Raw genomic sequence first — 20,692 nt, forward strand, 5'->3', positions numbered from 1 at the left:
CACACTCCTTCACAGGGTGCTGTAAATCTAAAGACGTAAGCCATGCGGTCTGGCTCGGGGGCGGCCCACGTGTGACAAAAAGAAAACAACTTTGGAGGGCTGAGGGAAGAGCTTCGGATGAAGTACTCAGACATAAATGGAGACACAGATGTGATAAGCCACTGTGAATTCTAATCAGATATATAGTTAATAAAGCAACTAAATATGAAATGTACTAAAGAAAGTACAGTTTGGACAACTCAATACAAGTATATTATTTTGCATTGCAAAGAAGATGCGAACGTTCAGACGTCGACGCATTTGTTTCTCTGCCTCCACTACTGGAAACGCTCCTGGCTTCCAGAGCTGCAGCTAATTACAGTTGAGGCATGAAAATATATTATTTATAGTAGTAGTCATACTAATTACAGTTACAAAATATTGCGTAGCACTGAATTGGTGCTTTTTAAAAATAAAATTCATCTAAATAGTTGTATGCACCAACAGACGGATTATCTCGGTGGCGACTTTGAAAATTAGAATTCATCCAATATAAATTATTCCAAGACACGAATTATATCATTATTGTCAGACGGGATGTTAAATATTCTCAATAGCACCGATGTCCATAATTTAACAGGTAAAACCATGAGGACATTCTCGGCCGGGGTCAAAATTGACCAAGAACATATTAAAAACAAATGAAAAGTATTCATAATATTCACCCTGAACATAATGTAAATAATTGAGCGAATGGTGGTTAACTGTGTATTTATGCATATGCAGACACTCGTGCCATTCTTTATCTGAATCTTCCACTGCTATTGGCTTGTTTGGTGTTGAAACCGACCACGAAATGTGAAGACAGCGTCCCCTTGTGGAAGAAAAACAACACACATTTTTAGGCTCGAGAGTCCACCACACTACTAAATAATAGCTGACATTTCAGGTATTTAAAAATATGCGTAACATGTTTAAAAAACACATCAGGGACAACCATATTAATTTTAAAATGTCAAAATTGTTGAGCTATTCGTGTGTGTACACACACACACACACACACACTTTGTTCGCATAAGGATAAGTGTGTCCCGGCCTACTGTATTTTGCAATAAGTGCGAGAGTGCGTTTCAAGAAAATTGTATTTATTCCTTTACAAAACAAGCACAATTGGTTAAAAACCTTTATGTTGTATAAAGTCTGTAATGCAGATGCAAGAGTCGCAGCATGCATTTACGTCAAGTTCTTTCATCCACTGCAACACAACAAAGGAAATAAAATAATGGGGGTGGGCATTCCATCAGAATCAATGTATACTCTTAATCCATCATAATCTGGCTACAGTGCCACTTCTCATCCATGTGATTATTTAAAGCTATAGAATAACTGTACAGTGTTTTATTGACAGATTACAGTATATACACTGAAAGAACATAATTATATCCAATACAAGAGCTCACTCTCTCGTGTAACTACTTGAACTAAAATATTAGCCACAGTTCTTATGATGATGCAGTACCGTTCTCATCACAATAATAAAAATATTGTTAAATCAACACTTATCTGAAATTAACTGAGCATCACTCATTGTAAAGACAACTCTGGTATTGGATAGCATTATCGTGCGCAAGTGGTCGTACAGAATGTCCAAGTTGGTTGGTGTATACTGTGGATATACGATCAGAACAAAAGCTTGGAGGCTTTGTGAAAATTATCTGCCAATCTGCTTGTGAGTGCAGGTCGTCTTGCCCTCATTGCACAGGCAAATCGACAACAGCAGAGATGAAACTAGGATTTGACAGCAGAGCTTTTGGAGAGAAACTTGTGATAAAGCCATCCATCACCCTGGTGGAAAGAAATCTAGCTTGAACACACGTTCCACTGTTGGCAAGAGAGGTAGTAAAAGGTTCCACGTTGAGTTTTGGTGCCTTACCTCCCTGTCAAAGTATCGGGTCCTCCAAGAAGTTTCTGTCTCAGCCCGGTGTCTCTCTTCCGAGCGCTGTCTCTCCTCCAGAATCCTCTTGTGCTCGGTGGCTTTGTCGATGTCTTTCTGTCGTAAGGCCTCCGTGACATGCTGCCACAAACGTCTAAAACGCATGCAAATATATATATATATATTACATTACATACAGTAAGTACATTTCCCAATTTCTACATAGCTTGATAAAGTGTCATAAACATATACCTTGTCAAGGAACATTTTACATATTTGGGAGACGAGTGAAAAATTACATATAAACATTTGGATTTTTTTTTTCCTGACGCATGACCAAGTCTCCATGTACTGACCTGGATTCAGTTGGTCCTTGCTTCTCGATCGGCCGGACCCACTTTCTTGTTACAGGCAGTTTGGTGATGTCGACCACCCTGGTCTCGCCGCTGGTATAAGCAAATTCCAAAGTGCCATTCCACTCACCCTGAATGCGGCACACGACCACATTGGTTGCATTGTGTTTCACCTCTGCTGTGACTCTACATTTGGGAAAACAATGTCATTTAGTGTCATGCTCTCGTCGTGCACTTCAAAGTGAAACAAAGTCCTTACTTGTGCAATTTGCCGCCATAAAACGGTTTTGTCTGGAACGTAATGACTGCAGCGTAGCCTGTCTTGGCGCAAGTTATGTTAACTTTGCCCCCCAGTTCCACCCAGGGAACAGTGAGAATGGAGCGTGCGTACGCGCATGGCAACGTGAAGGTGTATTCTTCATCATGTTCCAGCAAAGTCAGGCATCCTGACAAAAATCATCAAGTTATCAAAATTGAACATTTCCAGACAAGCTTTGTCTTAATGTGAGACAAAAAAAAAAAAAAAAAAGGAGCTGCTAACCTTCCCCGATCATGGAGACTCCAATGGACATGCCCATGAATTTACTCTTAGTCCAGACATGGGTATTTACACACATGCGCCTCTCCTGGCATTCTGCATAGAACCCAGACACAGGGGGGTGATGGGATACTTGCTCTGCCACAAAGCGCACTTGGTAGGAATCTTGAGAGGCAGCTAGGTCAGTGCTTTCTTGTGGGGGCTCAGCAGAGGAGGACTGTGGTGTCTTGGGGACTTTCCAGGAGCAGTGGAAGGTCTCGCCAATGATGGGATTGTAGGGTTTCTTGGCAATGGCACCCTTGCGGCCCTCGTGGAAGGAGGTGAGGTAGTACTCCACAAATCGAACCATGCGCTCCTCCGGGGTGCTGCCGTCTGTGATGGCCACGAAGAGTTCTGGGTGCGACATGAAGTCTGCATACATCTCCAATAAAGAACGCTTCTCCAGGATAAAGGTGGGCAGAACAACCTGCAGGACAAGTCGGCATGATTCATTCATTTATATGTATTACACAATGCAACTTGTGAGCTCTTGGCCCAAGTGAAGGAGCTGAAGTATCTTGGGGTCTTGTTCGCGAGTGACGGCAGGAGGGATCGGGAGATCGACAAGCGGATCGGTGCACCGTCTGCTGTGATTTGGACTTTGTATCGGTCTGTTGTGGTGAAGAAGCTGAGCCAAAAGGCGAAGCGCTCAATTTACCGGTCAAACTACGGTGCAACCCTCAACTATGGTCACGAGCTATGGGGTTGTGACTGAAAAAACGGGATCCGGATACAAGCGGGCGAAATGAGTTTTCTCCGCAGGGTGCTCTTCCTTGGGAGAAAAGGTGAGAAGCCCAGTCATCCGGGAGGGGCTCAGAGTCGAGCCGCTTCTCCTACACATCGAGAGGAGTCAGATGAGGTGGCTTGGGCATCTGATTAGGATGCCTCCTGGACACCTCCCTGGTGAGGTGTTTCGGGCATGTCCCACCGGCAGGAGGCACCGGGGATCACCCAGGCCATGTCTCCCAGCAGGCCTGGGAATGCCTCAGTATGCCCGGAGAAGAGCTGGAACAAGTACCAGGGGAGTGGGAAGTCGGTGCTTCCCTGCTAAATCTATTGCCCCCGCGACTCAACCTCAGATCAGGGGTAGAAAATAGATGGCTAAATGGATGAAATACCTTGGAACTTGTAAGCCGCCCATGCCTACTTCTGACGCTGCATAAACATATTTCTTTCTGCAAATCTGATTTAGAGAGGTATTTTTTGTTCCGTTTTGTTTTGGGTTTTTTTTTTTTGGGTTTCTTTTAACCAACTATATGTGATCCAACCTAATCTTGAATCAGAAAACCCTTGAGGAAAAAAAAAACTGATCCTGGTGGCTCAAAACTTGCAAACAGGAAGATGTAGTTTACACATAGCCTGTTAGCAGTGACAATAATCAGGTGAACTCCACAGCACACAGCAGGCAAGACATGCCGCTGAGCTTAAGTCAGCATGTCACAATCTGTTTCTTGTCGTATGTCAGCACATGGAACTCGACCTACCCGCGTGAGGTCCATGCCTAGCTTCAGCTGCGAGAGCAGGTGTAGGATGACACTGCGCTCCTCCTCCACCGCACACAGGTCCTCTTCTTTGTCTGTGAAAGAGTCCACTATCTCATCCTCAGCAGCAATGTCTTCTTGCTCCTGAAATAGCAAGACAATAATGAATTAACATGTGGGTACAACCCTAGCCCACTTTTGGAAGGACTGATTGGCTCCTGTTGTCTTACCCCAGAGAAGCTGCAGGACCCTGGGCTGCTGAGCTCCAGACATCCCTCCTCCAGGAGGCCCTCTCCTGTTGTGAAGCTACCCAAGGAACCGCTGCCATTCTTCAGGATGTCAGGCTTGGGCTCCAGCCACTCAATGGTGGATCCTACCACGCGCGGGGAGTGCAGAGCAGCAGGTTCAGAGGTGCTCATTATATTAATGTCCCCCAGGCTCCCTCCCAAGGCCCCCCGACACTCACAGCTGCGTGCACAAACACACGTACCCCGACAGGTAGCCTGCAACTTGTGGCACAAGTGTAACTTGTGCTGGGCCAACGGTTTAGTTCAAGCTCAGCAGAGTGCAACTGGAGCCTTCAGTCAGACGCTGTTTGCCGCACCAACAGGAAACATCGTCATCCTCTGATTGGCTCAGGACTGTCGGCGTGGTATCTTTTTATGCAAGTTTCGGGGCGGGCCGATTCAATTCAAATTCACCTTGTGTGTTGCTGGGCAACTTATTCTGATTGGCTGTTGCGATTGGGGCTGCCTGATGAAATATGCATCAAGTAATAAGATCTGCTTCAGAAAAGTGGGACGTTAGCTGTCTGTTTTTGTGTTTCAAATGATTTTGAAAACGTGCGAATGTTGAAGTTGAACATGATTCTATAAACTGCACATGTGCTACAAACACTACTTTGAAATGCTAATTAAAACTGCAAGGTGTTGCAAAAGCATTGCATGTATGCTGTAGCTACCTAAGGTCATATTACTATTAACACAGGTGGCAATAATAGGTACTCCCCTTATCAATAATGCAAAATTATTCCACTGTTTGTCTGGATTGGACAGAGACCTGTTGTTCTGTATAAGCACATCTATGATTTGACATGTAGACCTACTCATTAGCACAAATTTTGTTTCCCCTTCATCACCATTAGTATAGGGAAAGGAAACAAGCCGCACACCTCCCATCAAACCTGTCTGTCTGGCCACCTGCTGCAGGTTCAGGATATGTAAGCACTCATTGAGGCAGGTCATGGTAGCCATGGAGGTAGCCTTGAGCATGAGCAGGTCCTGGTCTAAAGCGGAAAGTCCAGGAGCTGCTGGTAGACCCTCTATGCCCTGGATTAGGTCTCTGTGTTGGCCTTGAGCCTGGCTCATCATCTAGAGGGGGGAGTGTCTGGTTACTGGAGACAAAAACTTCAATAAAGTACAGCAAAATATTTTTGACAGCAATATATTTATTCCATTGCCTTTGTTTGTAAAATTACTTAATGGTGGAAACAGATGGACATTAATACAGATTTCGGTCAATCAGTGTTGAGTGCTCAATTATTTACTTCTCTGGCTTCCATTAGATGATCTGGCAGTAGGGAACGCTTGCTGGAATACAGTGATGAGCCCTTGTGTATTTGCCAGTTGAATAAGGAGGTGGGGTTTTGGCTCGGTCGGCGCAAAGACATGGGTGAGCTACTGCTGCCTTGAGACACCATGGAGTAGCTGCGTGACTTGGGTGGAGGATTACTCTAAGCAAAGTGGCACAAGGTTTAATTGAAGAAAGTGAAATTATATTTCGCACTTGTTTCAAAGTGAGTTTTACCTTCCCCATGGCCTCAGTGTGATGCTGTGTGCAGATTTGCAGTCTGCTCACCCAGTGTTGCCTCTCTTTGGCATCGGTGGCTGAGAATGACACATGCATAAAAATAAATAATAAAACATGGTCAGGGTCACTATAACACTGTCCTAATCAACGTTGATCCCTGCTCCAACGGCATGCATCAGTAAGCAATGTCAACATTTTATGAATATAATGGACGGGGACAAGAAAATTAAGGCCTGTGAGTACCAGGCGCAAGAAAACAAAATTGAATGACAGCAAAGAATCAGGAAACAATGTGTTCAAACAAACCCCTGAGCTTGTACTGCTCTCCACTGATGGCATTAACAGTGAATGTATGCGAGTCCTCATCACTTGGGGAGATGACCGCACCGGCCAGGGGGAGCATGCCACGGGGCTTCTGAGGCCGGGACTGCTCATTAACAAAGTACTCCAACAAACCCGCTTCATTGTTTAGGACAAAGAACCTGGAAACAACAGGATAAGGAATCCAACTCCATAAACAGCAGTGAAAAGGCATCACGTTTGAATGGTTGTGCATTTAAATATAGCGCCTCACCTGTACTGCCAACCTGTCACCAAGTTGGTGTACTTCATCAAGTAGCCATCGATATTTTCCATGTGGTCACTGGCATCCAATGTTAGCATGCAAAAGGAGACAAGCACAGACAACGATCAATGGGAGGGAGCACACAGCCTTAAACGCACAAAAGTGATGCATAAACCGTCTCGTGGATGTGTCTCGCCAAAGGTCGACTAACTGAGAACAAATGCAACGACCGAAACAACTCTGAAATCGAATGGCGTTCTTTCCATCACACCTGCATGTCCTCTCTAATAAACACACAACACGATTGGATTCAGTAACTAGCTTTATAGCGTCATCGTGTTAAAAAACGCTCACCTATACTGCCAGCTCTTGGCACTCGCTCTACCCGAGCTTGGAGTCCTGTTCTGGGGGAATACATCCAATTTTCCGTCGTTTTCCGTAATTCGTATTGCCGAGGTTTCCCCTTGCATAGTCACTGGCAACACCACCGCCTTTAGCTTAGCTTAGCCGCAGTCTGCTGGCTTAAAACTAACTCGTCAAAACAAGACAACGTGAATAAAGAAACGAGGTTTCTTTAAAATGAAGAACGGCGTTCAGAATCCATGTCATGTTCACCACACAACCTCCATAAAGCCATTTCCCTATTCACTATACAGTAGTGCATAAAATCTGATAAAACATATCCAGCTAAAGTAGCTGGGCAACCTTCCTGGTAGCTCCACCGGAAACACATCACGTGCTCGTCGTTGTGGGATTCGCAAGATATTTTTTGTATCAAATGCATTTTTTTAAATATACAGTATATTAATGAAAACGTGACTTTTCAAATAGTATTTGCAAATAGAATTCAAATCCATACCTAAAAGACGTTGGGAAGGAAATTATTTGATGTTTCCTCTTTAACTAGTACAGTACAGTAGTAACACTGCAATTGTGATGTGAACGTCAGGAAAACCATTCCAGTAACTATTAATAACAAAATTACCTAATACTAATGTTTATCGGTGAAAGGATGTGCCTTGGCTCGCAAATGTAAATAAACAAACAAATAAATGAATATATCACTATACCTCTACTGTACAGTATCAGGAAATTTCCACAGCAACATTTTTGTTATGACGTCAGAAGAAAATAATACATCGTATATTTTTCTATTAGAAATTATATTATTCAACATAATATGATTAAAGTTGTACAATATTATTCAATATAATGTATGTTTGTACGTATGTAAATAAAACTAATCATTTCTTGAACTGCATTGCTATTATACGCGACCGTGAAGAAAAAGGATACAGTAATGAGTTTGCTATTGTAAAATAACATCTGTAAATACAGAGACGGATTAAAAACTCTTAAAATGTGTTCTTTCGGGGGGGGGGGGGGGGGGTGTTCAGGATACCTGATATCGAGTGCAATAATGGGGCGTATGAGGAAGTTAACAAACGCGGAAGATCAAGCACGGCGCAGAGTCCAGAGAAAAGGGCGACCAGTATCGAAATGCCCGGGACAAAAGTCTGCATCTTGGGATCGGGAAACTGGTACAAATTGATTCCGTTTTTAAGATGCGTGTCTCACAGCGGTGTTTCATTACTGTTTCGCGCAATTTGCGTGAATTGACATACTGGTCTTCCTTTCCAATTATTTACCGCCATTATTCATCGAAACAACATTAAATACTCACAAACGAGGCAGAAATGTTATCCCAAAAGATATGTTTAATATTACAGTAATCCGTTGTAGTTTTAGCAGCGTTTGAATATTACTGTTTAAACACAGTTTTAGGAAAATCAAAACCTGGACTCATATCGATTCACTTAAGGTGTATTGCATGTTAAGGTTCAATTAAAAATTAACCTTAATTAATGTTTCAGATTAAACACTCCAAAAAATATATACCGGTACTGTACTTTTGTACTTTGACTACTTTTACTTGTTCTAATCATTGAACTGAATGTAACAAATATATTGTATTGCATTAAAAAAAGAGAAAACAAGAAGACACAAGAAGGCCCACTTTTACTTGTTCTAATCATTGAACTGAATGTAACAAATAGATTGTATTGCATTAAAAAAAGAGAAAACAAGAAGACACAAGAAGGCCCCACCCCTTGCCTCCTACTGTCCCCCGTCGTCCTCCGCATAAGTACCACAAGAGGGAGCCCGCGTACCACACCATGAGAATCTTGGCGTCCGAAAACTGCTGTATTGGTGGTGTTTTAAGACTGACAACAACGCTCATGTCTTAAATTTAACATATTTGGTAACATTAACCCTGGAAAACCCAAGAACATTTTTCTTCTTTGGAAAATGGTGAATTATACATTAAATGACTGCTATATGTTCACTGAACACCAAAATATATGTTTTTTTTTTTTAAATATTCAATGCTTTAATCCCAATTTAGGATTAGGGCCAAATCTGACCCTTTGGGATTTAAGGGTAGCATTTGAGTAGCAGAATTTATAGGGGCCAAATTTGACCCCGTGGGTTCTCCAGGGTTAAAAGGCTGTATTTGTTCATTGTCCTTTCGGCTTTGTTTTGCTGCGTTTTGATGTTGTATAGAAAGTCAATTGTGTATGTAATGCCTGATTGCCTGCGTTTTAACATCCTACTGTTGATCCACACCTGTATGAATCTTTACTCTCTTTGTTTAATTCCTCACATGAATTCACTTTTTGTTGTTGATGTTGTTGTTTTGCTTTGTTTTAAAGGGGCTCTTCGATTGCTAAAATCATTGGGGTCAATGTCAGATCTTCAAACCGGTTCGACCCAGTGGTGAACATGTGGGTTTATGAAGAAGTCATCGATGGGAAGAAGCTGACTGAGATTATTAACACAGAGCATGAAAATGTCAAATATTTGCCTGGCCACAAGCTGCCAAAGAACGTGGTAATTGTCTACTGTAAAAGGATGAATTAGAAAATGATGTTGCAAAATGTCCTTCTTTATATTCAGCTTTAGTTCTATTGAATATTTGTTTGGCATATATGTCATGTTGACACAATTAAAAGCGGTGTTAGAACAGAATTCTTTTGTTTTGTTGTCTAATGTACTGCAAGCAAGTATAATTATTATTTTTTTTTTAGCTATTGGTTCATCTGAAAATACTTTCTCGTTATCTGAAGATTTTTATAACACTGTAAAAGATCATATCAGTATAGTATGATCTCAGTTTGTCACAATCATTTTGTACAGGTGGCTATTCCAGATGTCACGGAGGCTGTGAAAAGAGCAAAGTTGCTCATTTTCGTCACCCCGCACCAATTCATCCGCTCACTTTGTGACAAAATAAAGTCTCACGTTGAGGACGGGGCCATCGGCATTTCACTCATCAAAGTGAGATCCTCTTTTCATTTTCTGATAACAAAATCAAACAAGAGTTGCTTGATTCTGGTATGTACTGTAACTGCCTTTAGGGCATCGACGAGGGTCCAGGCGGATTGCGGCTCATATCGGACATCATCAGAAAGGAACTGGAAATTGAGGTCAGCGTCCTGATGGGGGCCAACATTGCAAGAGAGGTGGCGGAAGACAAGTTCTGTGAAACCACCATTGGTGTGACACGATTTTCATTCTTTTTAGTGGATCACTTCTTCCTGTCTCTTGCGTGTGACCGTTGTCACTTGAGTTACTGTTTTCTCTGATGTTTCCAAATATATAGGTTCAACAAATGAGGCAAATGGACTTCTCTTCAAAGAGCTGCTTCAGACTCCCAACTTTCGCATCACTGTGGTGCAGGAGAGTGACACAGTGGAGCTGTGTGGAGCCCTGAAGGTAAATGCCTGCTTATCATGAAAACCGTTCACAAGGCCACAAGAGGAGCAAATGATTTTGTGTCTACAGAATATAGTGGCAGTCGGGGCCGGATTTTGCGACGGCCTCGGATTCGGGGACAACACCAAGGCTGCGGTGATCAGGCTGGGTTTGATGGAGATGGTCGCCTTTGCCAAATTGTTCTGCAGGGGCCAAGTGACTTCCGACACATTCTTGGAGAGCTGCGGCGTGGCTGACCTCATCACTACCTGCTATGGGGGACGAAACCGCAAAGTTGCAGAGGCTTTCGTCAAAACTTCCAAGGTGACTGTCCGCAACACCTCAACCCCAGCTTGCTGGCAAATACACAAGAAACGCTACAAAAACTGTTGGAATATTGCCCATGCATCCCATTGTTTTATTTGAGTGAACAAGCTGACAATCTACACTGAATTTATGCAATCATTTACAAATTCACACTACATGAACATAAAAGCACACCTAAAACTGTATGCTTAACTCAAGCCAACTGTATTTATAGAGCACGTTCAAACAGCCATCGCTGCATACAAAGTATGCGGCGAACGTGTACACGGAGCAATTTAACATGCACAATAAACAGTAAGACAAATCGGTAATAATGATAATCGGTTTAAAATGAGATTGAAACAAAACACCACATAAAGAGACAAACAATGAGACAAACCAATACAAGGAAGGAGCATACAGCATTCATTACACATCTTATTAAAAACATTTCTTCTTCATTAGTCCATTGCGGAGCTGGAGGCTGAAATGCTCAATGGACAAAAACTGCAGGGTCCACAAACCTCAGCTGAGATATACAAAATCCTACAGAAGAAGAACATGGTCAGCAAGTAAGTTCCCTGGCCTCCCTAGCAAATACTGAATAGTTCAAAAGTTGTTCATTTGAACGAATTATTCTCTTCCTGCTTTAGGTTTCCACTCTTTACATCCATATACGAGATCTGCTTTGAAGGCAAAGATGTGAAAAAGTTCATCACCTGCCTTCAAAGCCACCCAGAGCACATGTAGAGTGTCGACAGTACTGCACTGTGCCTTTTGTGGGAATTTGGAATGAGAAAGGGTCGACAAGATTCATGAGGTGGAAACACAAAGTACAGCCCAACGAACCAGCACTTTTTAAAGCTAAATTATTATAATTAAAGAGTTATGTTTCTTCTTTGAATTATCATCCATCCTTTCCTCAATATTCTGTACCTGTTACCTCATGAGGGTAGCGGGGATGCTGAACCTATCCCAGCTGACTTTGGGCAAGACGCTGGGTCCACCCTGGACCGGTCGCTAGCCAATTGCAACCGTTCACACTTATACCTAAAGACACGTTCGAATCTGCAAGTAACTTAACATGCATGCAATGTGGGAGGCGCTGGTGCTAACTAGTCCACCCCATTTCTTATTTGTTTTTCGATAGTTGTTTTTATTCATGTGTTTAAATTAGATTTAACAGAATAAAATCCCTTTGAAAATCTCCATATGTGACTCATTATACAAACCCAATTCCAATGAAGTTACGACGTTGCAATAAACATACATAAAACAGAATACAATGATTTGCAAATCTTGTTAAACCTACGGATAGTTGAGCACACTACAAAGACAAGGTAGTTCATGTTCAACCTGATAAATCTTTTTGTTTTTAGGAAGTAATCATTAACTTGGAATGTTATGGCTGCAACAATTTACTACACTATCCTGGGATCCCTTTCGGGATGTTTCATGAAGATCTAATGGAGCCATCCATCCATTTTTCGAACCGCTTAATCCTCACTAGGGTCGCGGGGGGTGCCGGAGCCTATCCCAGCCGTCTTCGGGCAGTAGGCGGGGGACACCCTGAACCGGTTGCCAGCCAATCGCAGGGCACACGGAGACGAACAACCATGCGCGCTCACGTTCACACCTAGGGACAATTTAGTGTGTTCAATCAGCCTGCCGTGCATGTTTTTGGAACGTGGGAGGAAACCGGAGCACCCGGAGAAAACCCACTCAGACCCCGGGAGAACATGCAAACTCCACACAGGGAGGCCGGAGCTGGAATTGAACCCGGTACCTCTGCACCGTGAAGTCGACCTGCTAACCACTGGACTACCGGGCCGCTCATCTAATGGAGCATTTCAAGTTAAAAAGTATTTATGTGATCGTTACATTCATGACTGCTTCACTAAGGGTGTGAATATTTTGCTGTTTGCTTTTTGCAGTGCTCAGTCTTCAGCAAGGCCACTTTTTACCATCTGAATCAGATAGTCCACTTTGTTAGCGCTAGGATGGACAACAAAATCAACATCTCCACACATATGTTTATTTTACTAAACATTGCACAGATGGGGGCAGATGGTGGTCGACTGGTTAGCAAATCCGCCTCACAGTGCAGAGGTGCAGGGTTCGATTGCAGCTCCAGCCTTTGTGCGTGGAGTTTGCATGTTCTCCCTGTGCCTGAGTGGGTTTTCTCCGGGTACTCTGGTTTCCTCCCATATTCCAAAAACATGCATGGCAGGCTGATTGAACACTCTAAATTGTCCCTAGGTGTGAGTGTGAGCACAGATGGTTGTTCATCTCTGTGTGCCCTGCAAGTGGCTGGCAACCGGTTCAGGGTGTCCCCCCACTGCCCGAAGACACCTAGGATAGGCTCCAGCATGCCCCGTGACCCTTGTGAGGATAAAGCGGTTCAGAAAATGGATGGATAGATGAATATATTATAGTGGTTTCAAGAATGTGAACATTTTTGGGGTAAATCTTATTCGAGACTTTGATTTATAATCATTTTCAAGCGCCTCATTGCTATATAAAAAAATGTACATGTATCAACCTGATTCAAGAAAACAAATAAGCAACACAAAAAAAAACGAACAAAATTGAGCCAAAGAAATAAGTAACAATACAAGGCACAATAAAGTTGCATTCAAGGTCAATCAGAGATAATCACTAAGACATTGCAATACCTTTCTTGTTTTTTGTTATTTTCTAAATACCACCCTACTGATTAAATTATACGATAAGTATTTGAGAATTTGGAAGGGGAGATTTTTATTTTGTGTAAGTAAAATTTGCCAATTAAATGGATTGATGATTGATTGATTGAATTACGTACAAAATTTGTAATTCTATCTTTTAGAGTCATTGTAATTGTAACACACATGACACAAGGCAAATAAAATAAATATAAAATTGTCTGTCAGGACGTAAATTTACACTGCACAAAAGCCGAATGACGTCAGAGCATTTCCTCTGCAAAGATAGAGTGAGAAAGAAGACCCCTTACTCCAATGCTGTCACTGTTCCCCCCGCCCCCCCCCCCCTAACATATAGCTGTTTCCCCCATATTTGTTCTTCGACATAAAATATTGCACAGTGTGAAAAGTGGTCAAGAGCGAAAGGGAATGAAACGTCGAACTCCTGTGTCGTTGGCAGCGCTTGAGTGATACGTCTTTTTCCTGACAAACGATCTATTGGACTACACACGCCCAGCCTCAGCACCAGCGCATCCTCCAACCCCGCGTTTGTTCCTTGATCCGTTCAAGGCCAAGCTCACGACATTCTCGTCTTTTCGCTGCGTTCTCCTCGCTCTTAGCGAGCCGTTATGTCTGTAAAGATAAATAGTGAGCCATGCCCAATGCCGAACGCCGCCTGACTCCATTGCTGGCGCCGCCGCCGCCACTGCTGCTGTTGCTATTTACACGCTCCTTGCTTCTGATTTCTTCTGATGCGCCAGTTGGAGCCGCGAAAGAGGGCGGCGGCCTTCAGCCCATTTTGCCCGGGGACAATGGCGAGAACGCCAGCACCACGCCGAGTCCTACGGGGGTGTTTCTCGGAGCACCTGCCTTTACTGAAGGTGATCATCTGAGCCGCTCATTGTTGCCTAATCGCAAATAATAATAATATATTTTTTGTTACTTGCTGGCACACCACTGCATGTTTTGTATCTGCATTAAGTGATATGAAAGCCTTCATTTACATGAATGTAATGGGATTAGAATACAAGAATCGGTTTAGGTGCTAAATTGAGGTCATATTGTCATCCCACGTTGCTCTGCAGATATGGAAGTGTGTGTCAGCAAAAAAAATAAAATAAACACAGTAGGCAGGACTGTGGTGGGATGTGGAGGGGGCCTCCCGTGAATTAGTTAATAAAACTCTTCTGTGAATTCTAGAGCCCCGGTTTGCCCTAAAGGTTCTGGTGAGAGACATGGCGACACGTCAGCTCTTGCCAGGGGCCTCAATTGGGATTTATGTGAACCACACTTTGAGCAGTTCCACCTGGACAGGGGAAAAGGGTGAAGCTCTGCTTTGGGTGCCGTACAGCCCCTGGCTGAGTCTGACCCTGGTGGCCAGCATGGAGGGTTACGTCCCCAGCCCACTGCCTTGGAGCACGACCAAGAAACCCAGTGAGTCGCTTCTGCTGGAATTTTCCATTCCTCTTTGATTTTCATCAATATTGTTAGCAAGGAAAAATCATGATAAACTTCATGGCCATCTCCTTGCAGTCTTCTCTGCTGTGACGTTGCTGCTGCTGCCTCAGAGGCAAGGAAATATCTGGCTATTTGAAGACACAGTGCTCATCACATCCAAGTTACCTGGTGTGTTTGGATGCAACATACATTTCAAATTTAATGCTGTCACAACAACATCATTCTGGATTTTTTTTTTTCCTGTCTGATTTTTGCAGACAGTGCCTCTCAACCAAAGATAAAGATTCCCAAGAACCTGCTCACACTACCTTTCAAGAGCAACATGTCATCATTGACACCTTACCTGACTGTGCCACAGTTAAGGAAGGAGTGTGACAGCTGCACTCCAGGCATTATTGTCAACACGTCAGGTGAGCCCCGAGTAAACGTACATTAAAAGCAATCACATTCACGTGACCATCAAATTACTTGGACACCAACATTTGCTTGTTTGCGGTCGTGTATAAAGTACCTGAAAGTGATGCATTGGTAAAAGTGTAAATATATTTTCAGAAAATAACTTTGGTAGAAGTAAAAGTCACCTTGTGGAAAATTATTGGAGTAAAAGTCTTAAAATATTTGGCATTTGCTATACTAGTATGTATCAAAAGTACCCCTGAAATTAAACATAGATAATAAAAGTACATATAGGTGTTGGAAGTATAAAATTAAGTATAAGTTAATAAAATTAAACAGGGAGTATTTCAAATTTTGATTATGTTTTTAATTATTTCAATTTTTTTTAACGATTATTCCAGTGGTGTACATTAGTTAAAAATATGTGTATGTTGGCTCACGATCAAAGGTAGTTAGCAAACGTTAATGAGCTGGCTTTTTTAAACAGACACATCATAAATGTAGGAATACCGATGTTTCGATTTCGGGGGATTGATAGCAATGAATTTAATCTACCTCAATGTGCTTCTTCACTTTGAGTTTGTGAAAGACAATATTTCTGTCACCAGTGTTCAAAAAACACTCCTATCAATTCGACCACAAGTGTGTCACGTTATCCTCATTAAATTGCAAGTGCCACTGAACAAGTTCTTGTTTTTTAATTTAGCCGTAACAAGCAAGGAAGATGGTTCGTGGAAATGCGTCGCTATAAAAGCACAAGTTTTATTTAGTGAAAGTGGAGGAGTAAAAGTGGTGGAAGTTGCGAAAAATGTAAATAAAGAACAAATATGTGAATGTTCTACTTTAGCACAGTAACAAAGTATTTGTACTCCATTATATTATGACTGCTTGACTGTGCAGTTTCTAGAAGCATTGGGTTGAAGCCGGTGGCAGCAGTCAGTGTCCGGCTCTATGCGGGAGGCCAGGAGCTCCAGGTTCAAGGACCCATCCAGTTGAACGTGCCTCTGGGGAGCGGCACCCGCCTCAGAGCCTCTGACACCATCCCAGCCTGGTCTTTCAACCTACAGACAGGTCGGAGTCGTACTCGAAGCTGAATGGGGTAGGCTTATAAAAAAATGACATGTCTCTGGAATGAATGACTCTGCTTAAAGGTGCCTGGGAGAATCAGGGCCTGGGAATAGTGCAGACGGTTGATAAAGAGCTGTTTTGGACGTACACCGCTTCTCACTTGGGATACTGGATCGCTGCCCCCTTGCCTTCAAACGGTGAATATGCATGCATAATTTTTGTGATGATACTGTACTAATTGTCATTTTTAATGTGTCAGATCATGGAAGCCCTTTGGATTTCCTTTCCTATCACACCCTCCTGTTGGTGGGAATCCTGGCAGGAACTCTTGTAGTCATGATCGGATTCCTGTCTTTGCTCTTGTGTCAATACGGGTAGGAACTGGCATGCATTTCTTTTGATGTCGCAAGCTTATTTCTGACAATAATCAATTGAAAATGTTCTCTCCAAGTTCCCAGCGAGAGCCCAGGGGCAGACGAGCCCGTTTTTCCAAACTCACGGTGGTGAAAAAAGACCAGACTACCTCCATGCACATGGAGGAGGGTCTGCTCTTTCACTCAGGTGAGAATATCCTGGCTTCCTGTCACGTCCGGTGTGACCCTTTGTCCACCCCAAGGCGCAAAGCCAACTACAACATCTATGTGGAAGACCCAGCCAGTCAAGTAACAGCTCCTCTATATGAGAATATGTCTGCTGATCATATCAAAATTCCCCAAGTGCTCACTCACTACATCAACAACGAGGAGATATCTCAATTTATGGAGCGCAGCAACTTAAATATTGATAGCTTCTTTCCGGACAAACTGGTTCATATCTACAACCATCCAGTGGCCATCATTCAGGCACCAGATCTTTTCAGCAGCCAAGAGCCACAGAAAGCCGGCTGTAAGTCTGCCACATTCCCCCGTAATGGAAATGAGTTTGACTCTCACTCAGAAGCACCGAGTAAAGACAGCTACGCACAGGCGCTTGGCAAAGTCCAAAGCAGCCAACAGCATAGCCATCAAGATGAGCCCCAGCCTCTCGAAACTCCTCCCCCGAGCCAAGGCCCTCCGGCCGTATGGGGCCGCTACAGTAACCTCCTCGAGTCCTCCGTCTCGGTGCCGGGGACTCTCAATGAGGCGGCCGGGATGGCGGGCTTTAGCGGCGGTCGCGGCATATCCAGCGAGCTGCAAGGGATCTCAGAGCGCACTCTGTCGGAATTGTCCAGGGGCAAGTCTTCGTCTTCCCACCCCAGGGCCTGGTTCGTCTCCCTGGATGGGAAACCGGCCGCTCAAGTGCGCCACTCCATCGTTGAGCTCCACAGCCGCCGCCGCCCCACCAGCAGCAACGACACCAGCCTGGACTCCGGGGTGGACATGAACGAGCCTCAGCAGAACATCCGTGAGGTGCGACGGGAAAGGACGTCAATCAGGGCTTCCTCGCTTCCGCAGCACAGCAGAAGCGGAAGGTTTGGCGAAGAGCAGGATCTGAGTAGCAGCGAGAGCGGCACTACGGCCACCGGCACTCCAGAGGACCCCTCCCTCAGGAACATTCTAGATGGAAGCAGCGGAACTATTCCCAACATTCCCGAGGAGCAAGACGGGATGGACACATCCAGCACTCAGGAAGACAGTGAGCTCAGAGAGACACCCCCACCACGCCGCCTGAGGAAGTGCAAGGAGAAGGTGAAATCAGAGAAAAGAAATACCAAGCACGTTCGAGAAGGGCGACCTCTGACCAAGCGAAAATAGTCGAAGCAAGTTCCTTTGTCCGGGAACCGCCGGCTTGCTTTTCCTCTTCTAGGCAATGTTGTTGTCGAACTCGGTGATTGTACAACTTTGCCAAAGATTGCAGAAATGGTCCGCCGAAGCATCAAGCACCTGCAAACACATTTTGAAGAACACCAGCAGGGATTCCTCTTGTGGACGTTCATGTCCCACGGTCCAAGCAGAAAGAGTGCCTTCTTTCTGCGTCCAACAGTGAAGTAAGATGGAGTTAATGCTGGTGAGTCCGCAGGATGGACATAACACAGGACAACAGTGCACTTATCCTCACCGTCAACCCACGGCGCCCACATATGGCTTCTCGCCCCACCCCCACGCTTTGAAAGAAAAACCTTACGAAATGATACTGAGAACCGAATCGAGATGGCTTTCTGTTAAGGTAATGGAATTTGTAAAACTCAACTGCCTTTTTTGATGTGCATGAAAAAAAAAATGTAATTGTTTTTTTGGTGGAGTTTTTTTTAATGAGAAATGATTCTCACTATAGTACAAATGTTGTAGTTTAGGATTGTAAGCATTATTCATCCTAGTGATCATTTTCAACCTCATCACAGCAGCACTTCCTTTCATGTATTGTGTATGTTACTTGTGAAATGACATTTTGTGCCTTGGAGAATCGCTTGATCATGTTCTTTCGTCTTTATTCATTGTGTAAATAATGGGACTCAAGCAACCATCGCTCTGTCCAATCCAATCCAGAATATTCATGTTCATGCACAATGCCAAATCCAGAAATATTCGCAGCAAAATGGATGTTTAGAGCTGAGCGGTTTTGCCAAATGTAGTCTTCCATGATGGATTCAGGCTTGGTTTCAGTTGTCATGCATTTGCGTGTGTGTACTGTATAGTCAAATCGCTTCAGTTATGTGGCTGTGATGTTGGTTGTGCAATTTTCTTCTATTCCTACACTTAATTCATTTCAAAATATTGCATTCGTTGTTTTGGAGTTTCTTAGAAATGAATACGAAACAGATAGATGTTTCTTTTAAGTGTAGCAACAATATGAGCACTTAATGAGTCGACAGGCTTATAAAAAAACAAAACAACAACATTCACTTCAAGTAATTTCTTTAAATTGCTGAATGTATGGATGTAAAATGCTTTGTCAGTCATGCCACATTTCTTCCCAATCACTATGTATTCATTTTATGTGCTTTAAAGTATTAAACACATTTGTTTTGAATCTTTGGCTGACCCTTTATCACAAAGACTTCCAAGAAAAAAAAAAATCTGTGATGTTGATCCACATTCATAATCTTCATTGGATGTCGACTGCTGGTTGCGCTGGCCACGGGAGCCCTTTCCATTTTTCCGAGAGTGCGCACATCCTGGACCTGGGCCATCTTCTGGCAGACAATGCCAGCCACCGAGCATGTAGCGGCTTGACTCAGGGTCCCAGATGCAAGGTGAGGGGCATTTCTCATCCTGTGGGTCGTTTGATTGGTTTTTGCTTTGTATTGGGAGAGCAATTTGGAACTCAACTCAACTGTATTTCTCGAGCACTTTCAAACAGCCATCGCAGCATACAAAGTGCTGTACATGGAGCAATTTAACATATACAATAAACATTAAAACAAATCGGTAATAAAGAGGGTAGAAAGCACCAAACACTAAAACCAAGAACAAATCTAAGTCATGCTGAGTCGAATGCCAAAGGATACAAGTGAGTTTTGAGGAGGGCTTTGAAGATGGGCAGCGAGGAGGCTTGCCCAATGTTCAGTGGGAGGTCATTCCAGAGAGAGGGACCAGCAACACTCGGGATCTTGAAATGTCAACAGGAATGTCTGTACAATTGACAAGGACCATTTTGCTTATCAATTCCATAGTGAGTGTATACACAATAAATGAATGAATGTACCGGTACGTGTTTTTGTCTGCATGTACAAAGTGTTTTTGGATTGCCTTACTATCAAAAGTGGGGGTTTATTGGTTGCAGATGTGAACAGATATGGTATGTGATGTTGGGTAAGAGTAAATGGAAAAAAAACCCATTGGATTTTAATTCCACCTTTAACTCATTCACTCCCAAAGACGTTTTTAAACGTCTTTTCAGACTTGGTCCAGAATTGGCTGGTACTGAATGAGTTAAGAAATAAATATTGAAAATTGCCTAAATAACTATTCTGTTGCCACCTTAAAAAGCAATAAATGAATCACATATAATTGCCGCGTGATCATTACATGCACCTGTTGGTCAAATGGATCAGAGAGCCTGGCGGATCTGCCTCACAGGTCAGGTTCACGGCTTCGAATCCGGGCTGCGGCCTTCTTGGGTGGAGTTTAGAAGTTCACTGTTGGGGACATAACAGCACATTTGGACAGGAGGGGGCAGTGTTTACCAATGTAAATAACGTCCGTGAAATAACATTTTAACCATTGTTTTAACTGCAAACTGAAAATATTTGCATCTGACGTCAAATAATGACTATGAGGCAAAATGTCATCATTCCAGCTTGTATTTCCAGGTCTTTACATCCACATCTGACTCTTTTCATTGAAACACATTTTTCATTTAAGACAAGTTGGTGGGAGTGTCCTACTACATTAGTGTTCTTTCTACA

The 20,692-nt window shown here is 43.3% G+C and overlaps 3 protein-coding genes across 4 annotated transcripts; 2 read left to right on the forward strand and 1 right to left on the reverse strand.

The window, feature by feature from the left end:
• Positions 1-1,107: 1,107 nt before the first annotated feature.
• Positions 1,108-7,418, reverse strand: LOC147209931 (oxysterol-binding protein-related protein 11-like). Of its 2 annotated transcripts, none has more exons than XM_086118445.1 (13): positions 7,052-7,418; positions 6,707-6,775; positions 6,439-6,614; positions 6,130-6,209; positions 5,870-6,055; positions 5,507-5,693; positions 4,554-4,696; positions 4,327-4,467; positions 2,807-3,269; positions 2,525-2,711; positions 2,269-2,451; positions 1,913-2,066; positions 1,108-1,824 (listed from the first exon to the last, which is right to left on the reverse strand). In XM_086118445.1, the coding sequence occupies exons 1-13, from the start codon at positions 7,165-7,167 to the stop codon at positions 1,768-1,770; spliced, it is 2,142 nt and encodes a 713-aa protein (XP_085974571.1). In that variant the 5' UTR covers positions 7,168-7,418; the 3' UTR covers positions 1,108-1,767. The 2 variants fall into 2 exon arrangements, with proteins under 2 accessions (XP_085974571.1, XP_085974492.1); XM_086118366.1 differs by having other exon boundaries at positions 5,495-5,693.
• Positions 7,419-8,139: 721 nt separating this feature from the next.
• Positions 8,140-11,968, forward strand: gpd1c (glycerol-3-phosphate dehydrogenase 1c). The gene is made up of 8 exons (XM_086118574.1): positions 8,140-8,238; positions 9,412-9,589; positions 9,896-10,036; positions 10,117-10,255; positions 10,362-10,474; positions 10,544-10,777; positions 11,225-11,331; positions 11,413-11,968. The coding sequence occupies exons 1-8, from the start codon at positions 8,198-8,200 to the stop codon at positions 11,507-11,509; spliced, it is 1,050 nt and encodes a 349-aa protein (XP_085974700.1). The 5' UTR covers positions 8,140-8,197; the 3' UTR covers positions 11,510-11,968.
• Positions 11,969-13,901: 1,933 nt separating this feature from the next.
• fam171b (family with sequence similarity 171 member B) lies at positions 13,902-19,314 on the forward strand. Its single transcript, XM_086118705.1, has 8 exons — positions 13,902-14,324; positions 14,644-14,877; positions 14,977-15,069; positions 15,159-15,311; positions 16,198-16,368; positions 16,449-16,562; positions 16,625-16,739; positions 16,817-19,314. Exons 1-8 carry the CDS (start codon positions 14,099-14,101, stop codon positions 18,096-18,098), a joined length of 2,388 nt encoding a protein of 795 aa, XP_085974831.1. The 5' UTR covers positions 13,902-14,098; the 3' UTR covers positions 18,099-19,314.
• Positions 19,315-20,692: the final 1,378 nt, after the last annotated feature.

The sequence above is a fragment of the Hippocampus guttulatus genome, chromosome 1 (genome assembly GCF_054856545.1).
Source record: "Hippocampus guttulatus isolate MCC_2025c chromosome 1, RoL_Hgut_1.0, whole genome shotgun sequence".
Classification (NCBI taxonomy): Eukaryota; Metazoa; Chordata; class Actinopteri; order Syngnathiformes; family Syngnathidae; genus Hippocampus; species Hippocampus guttulatus.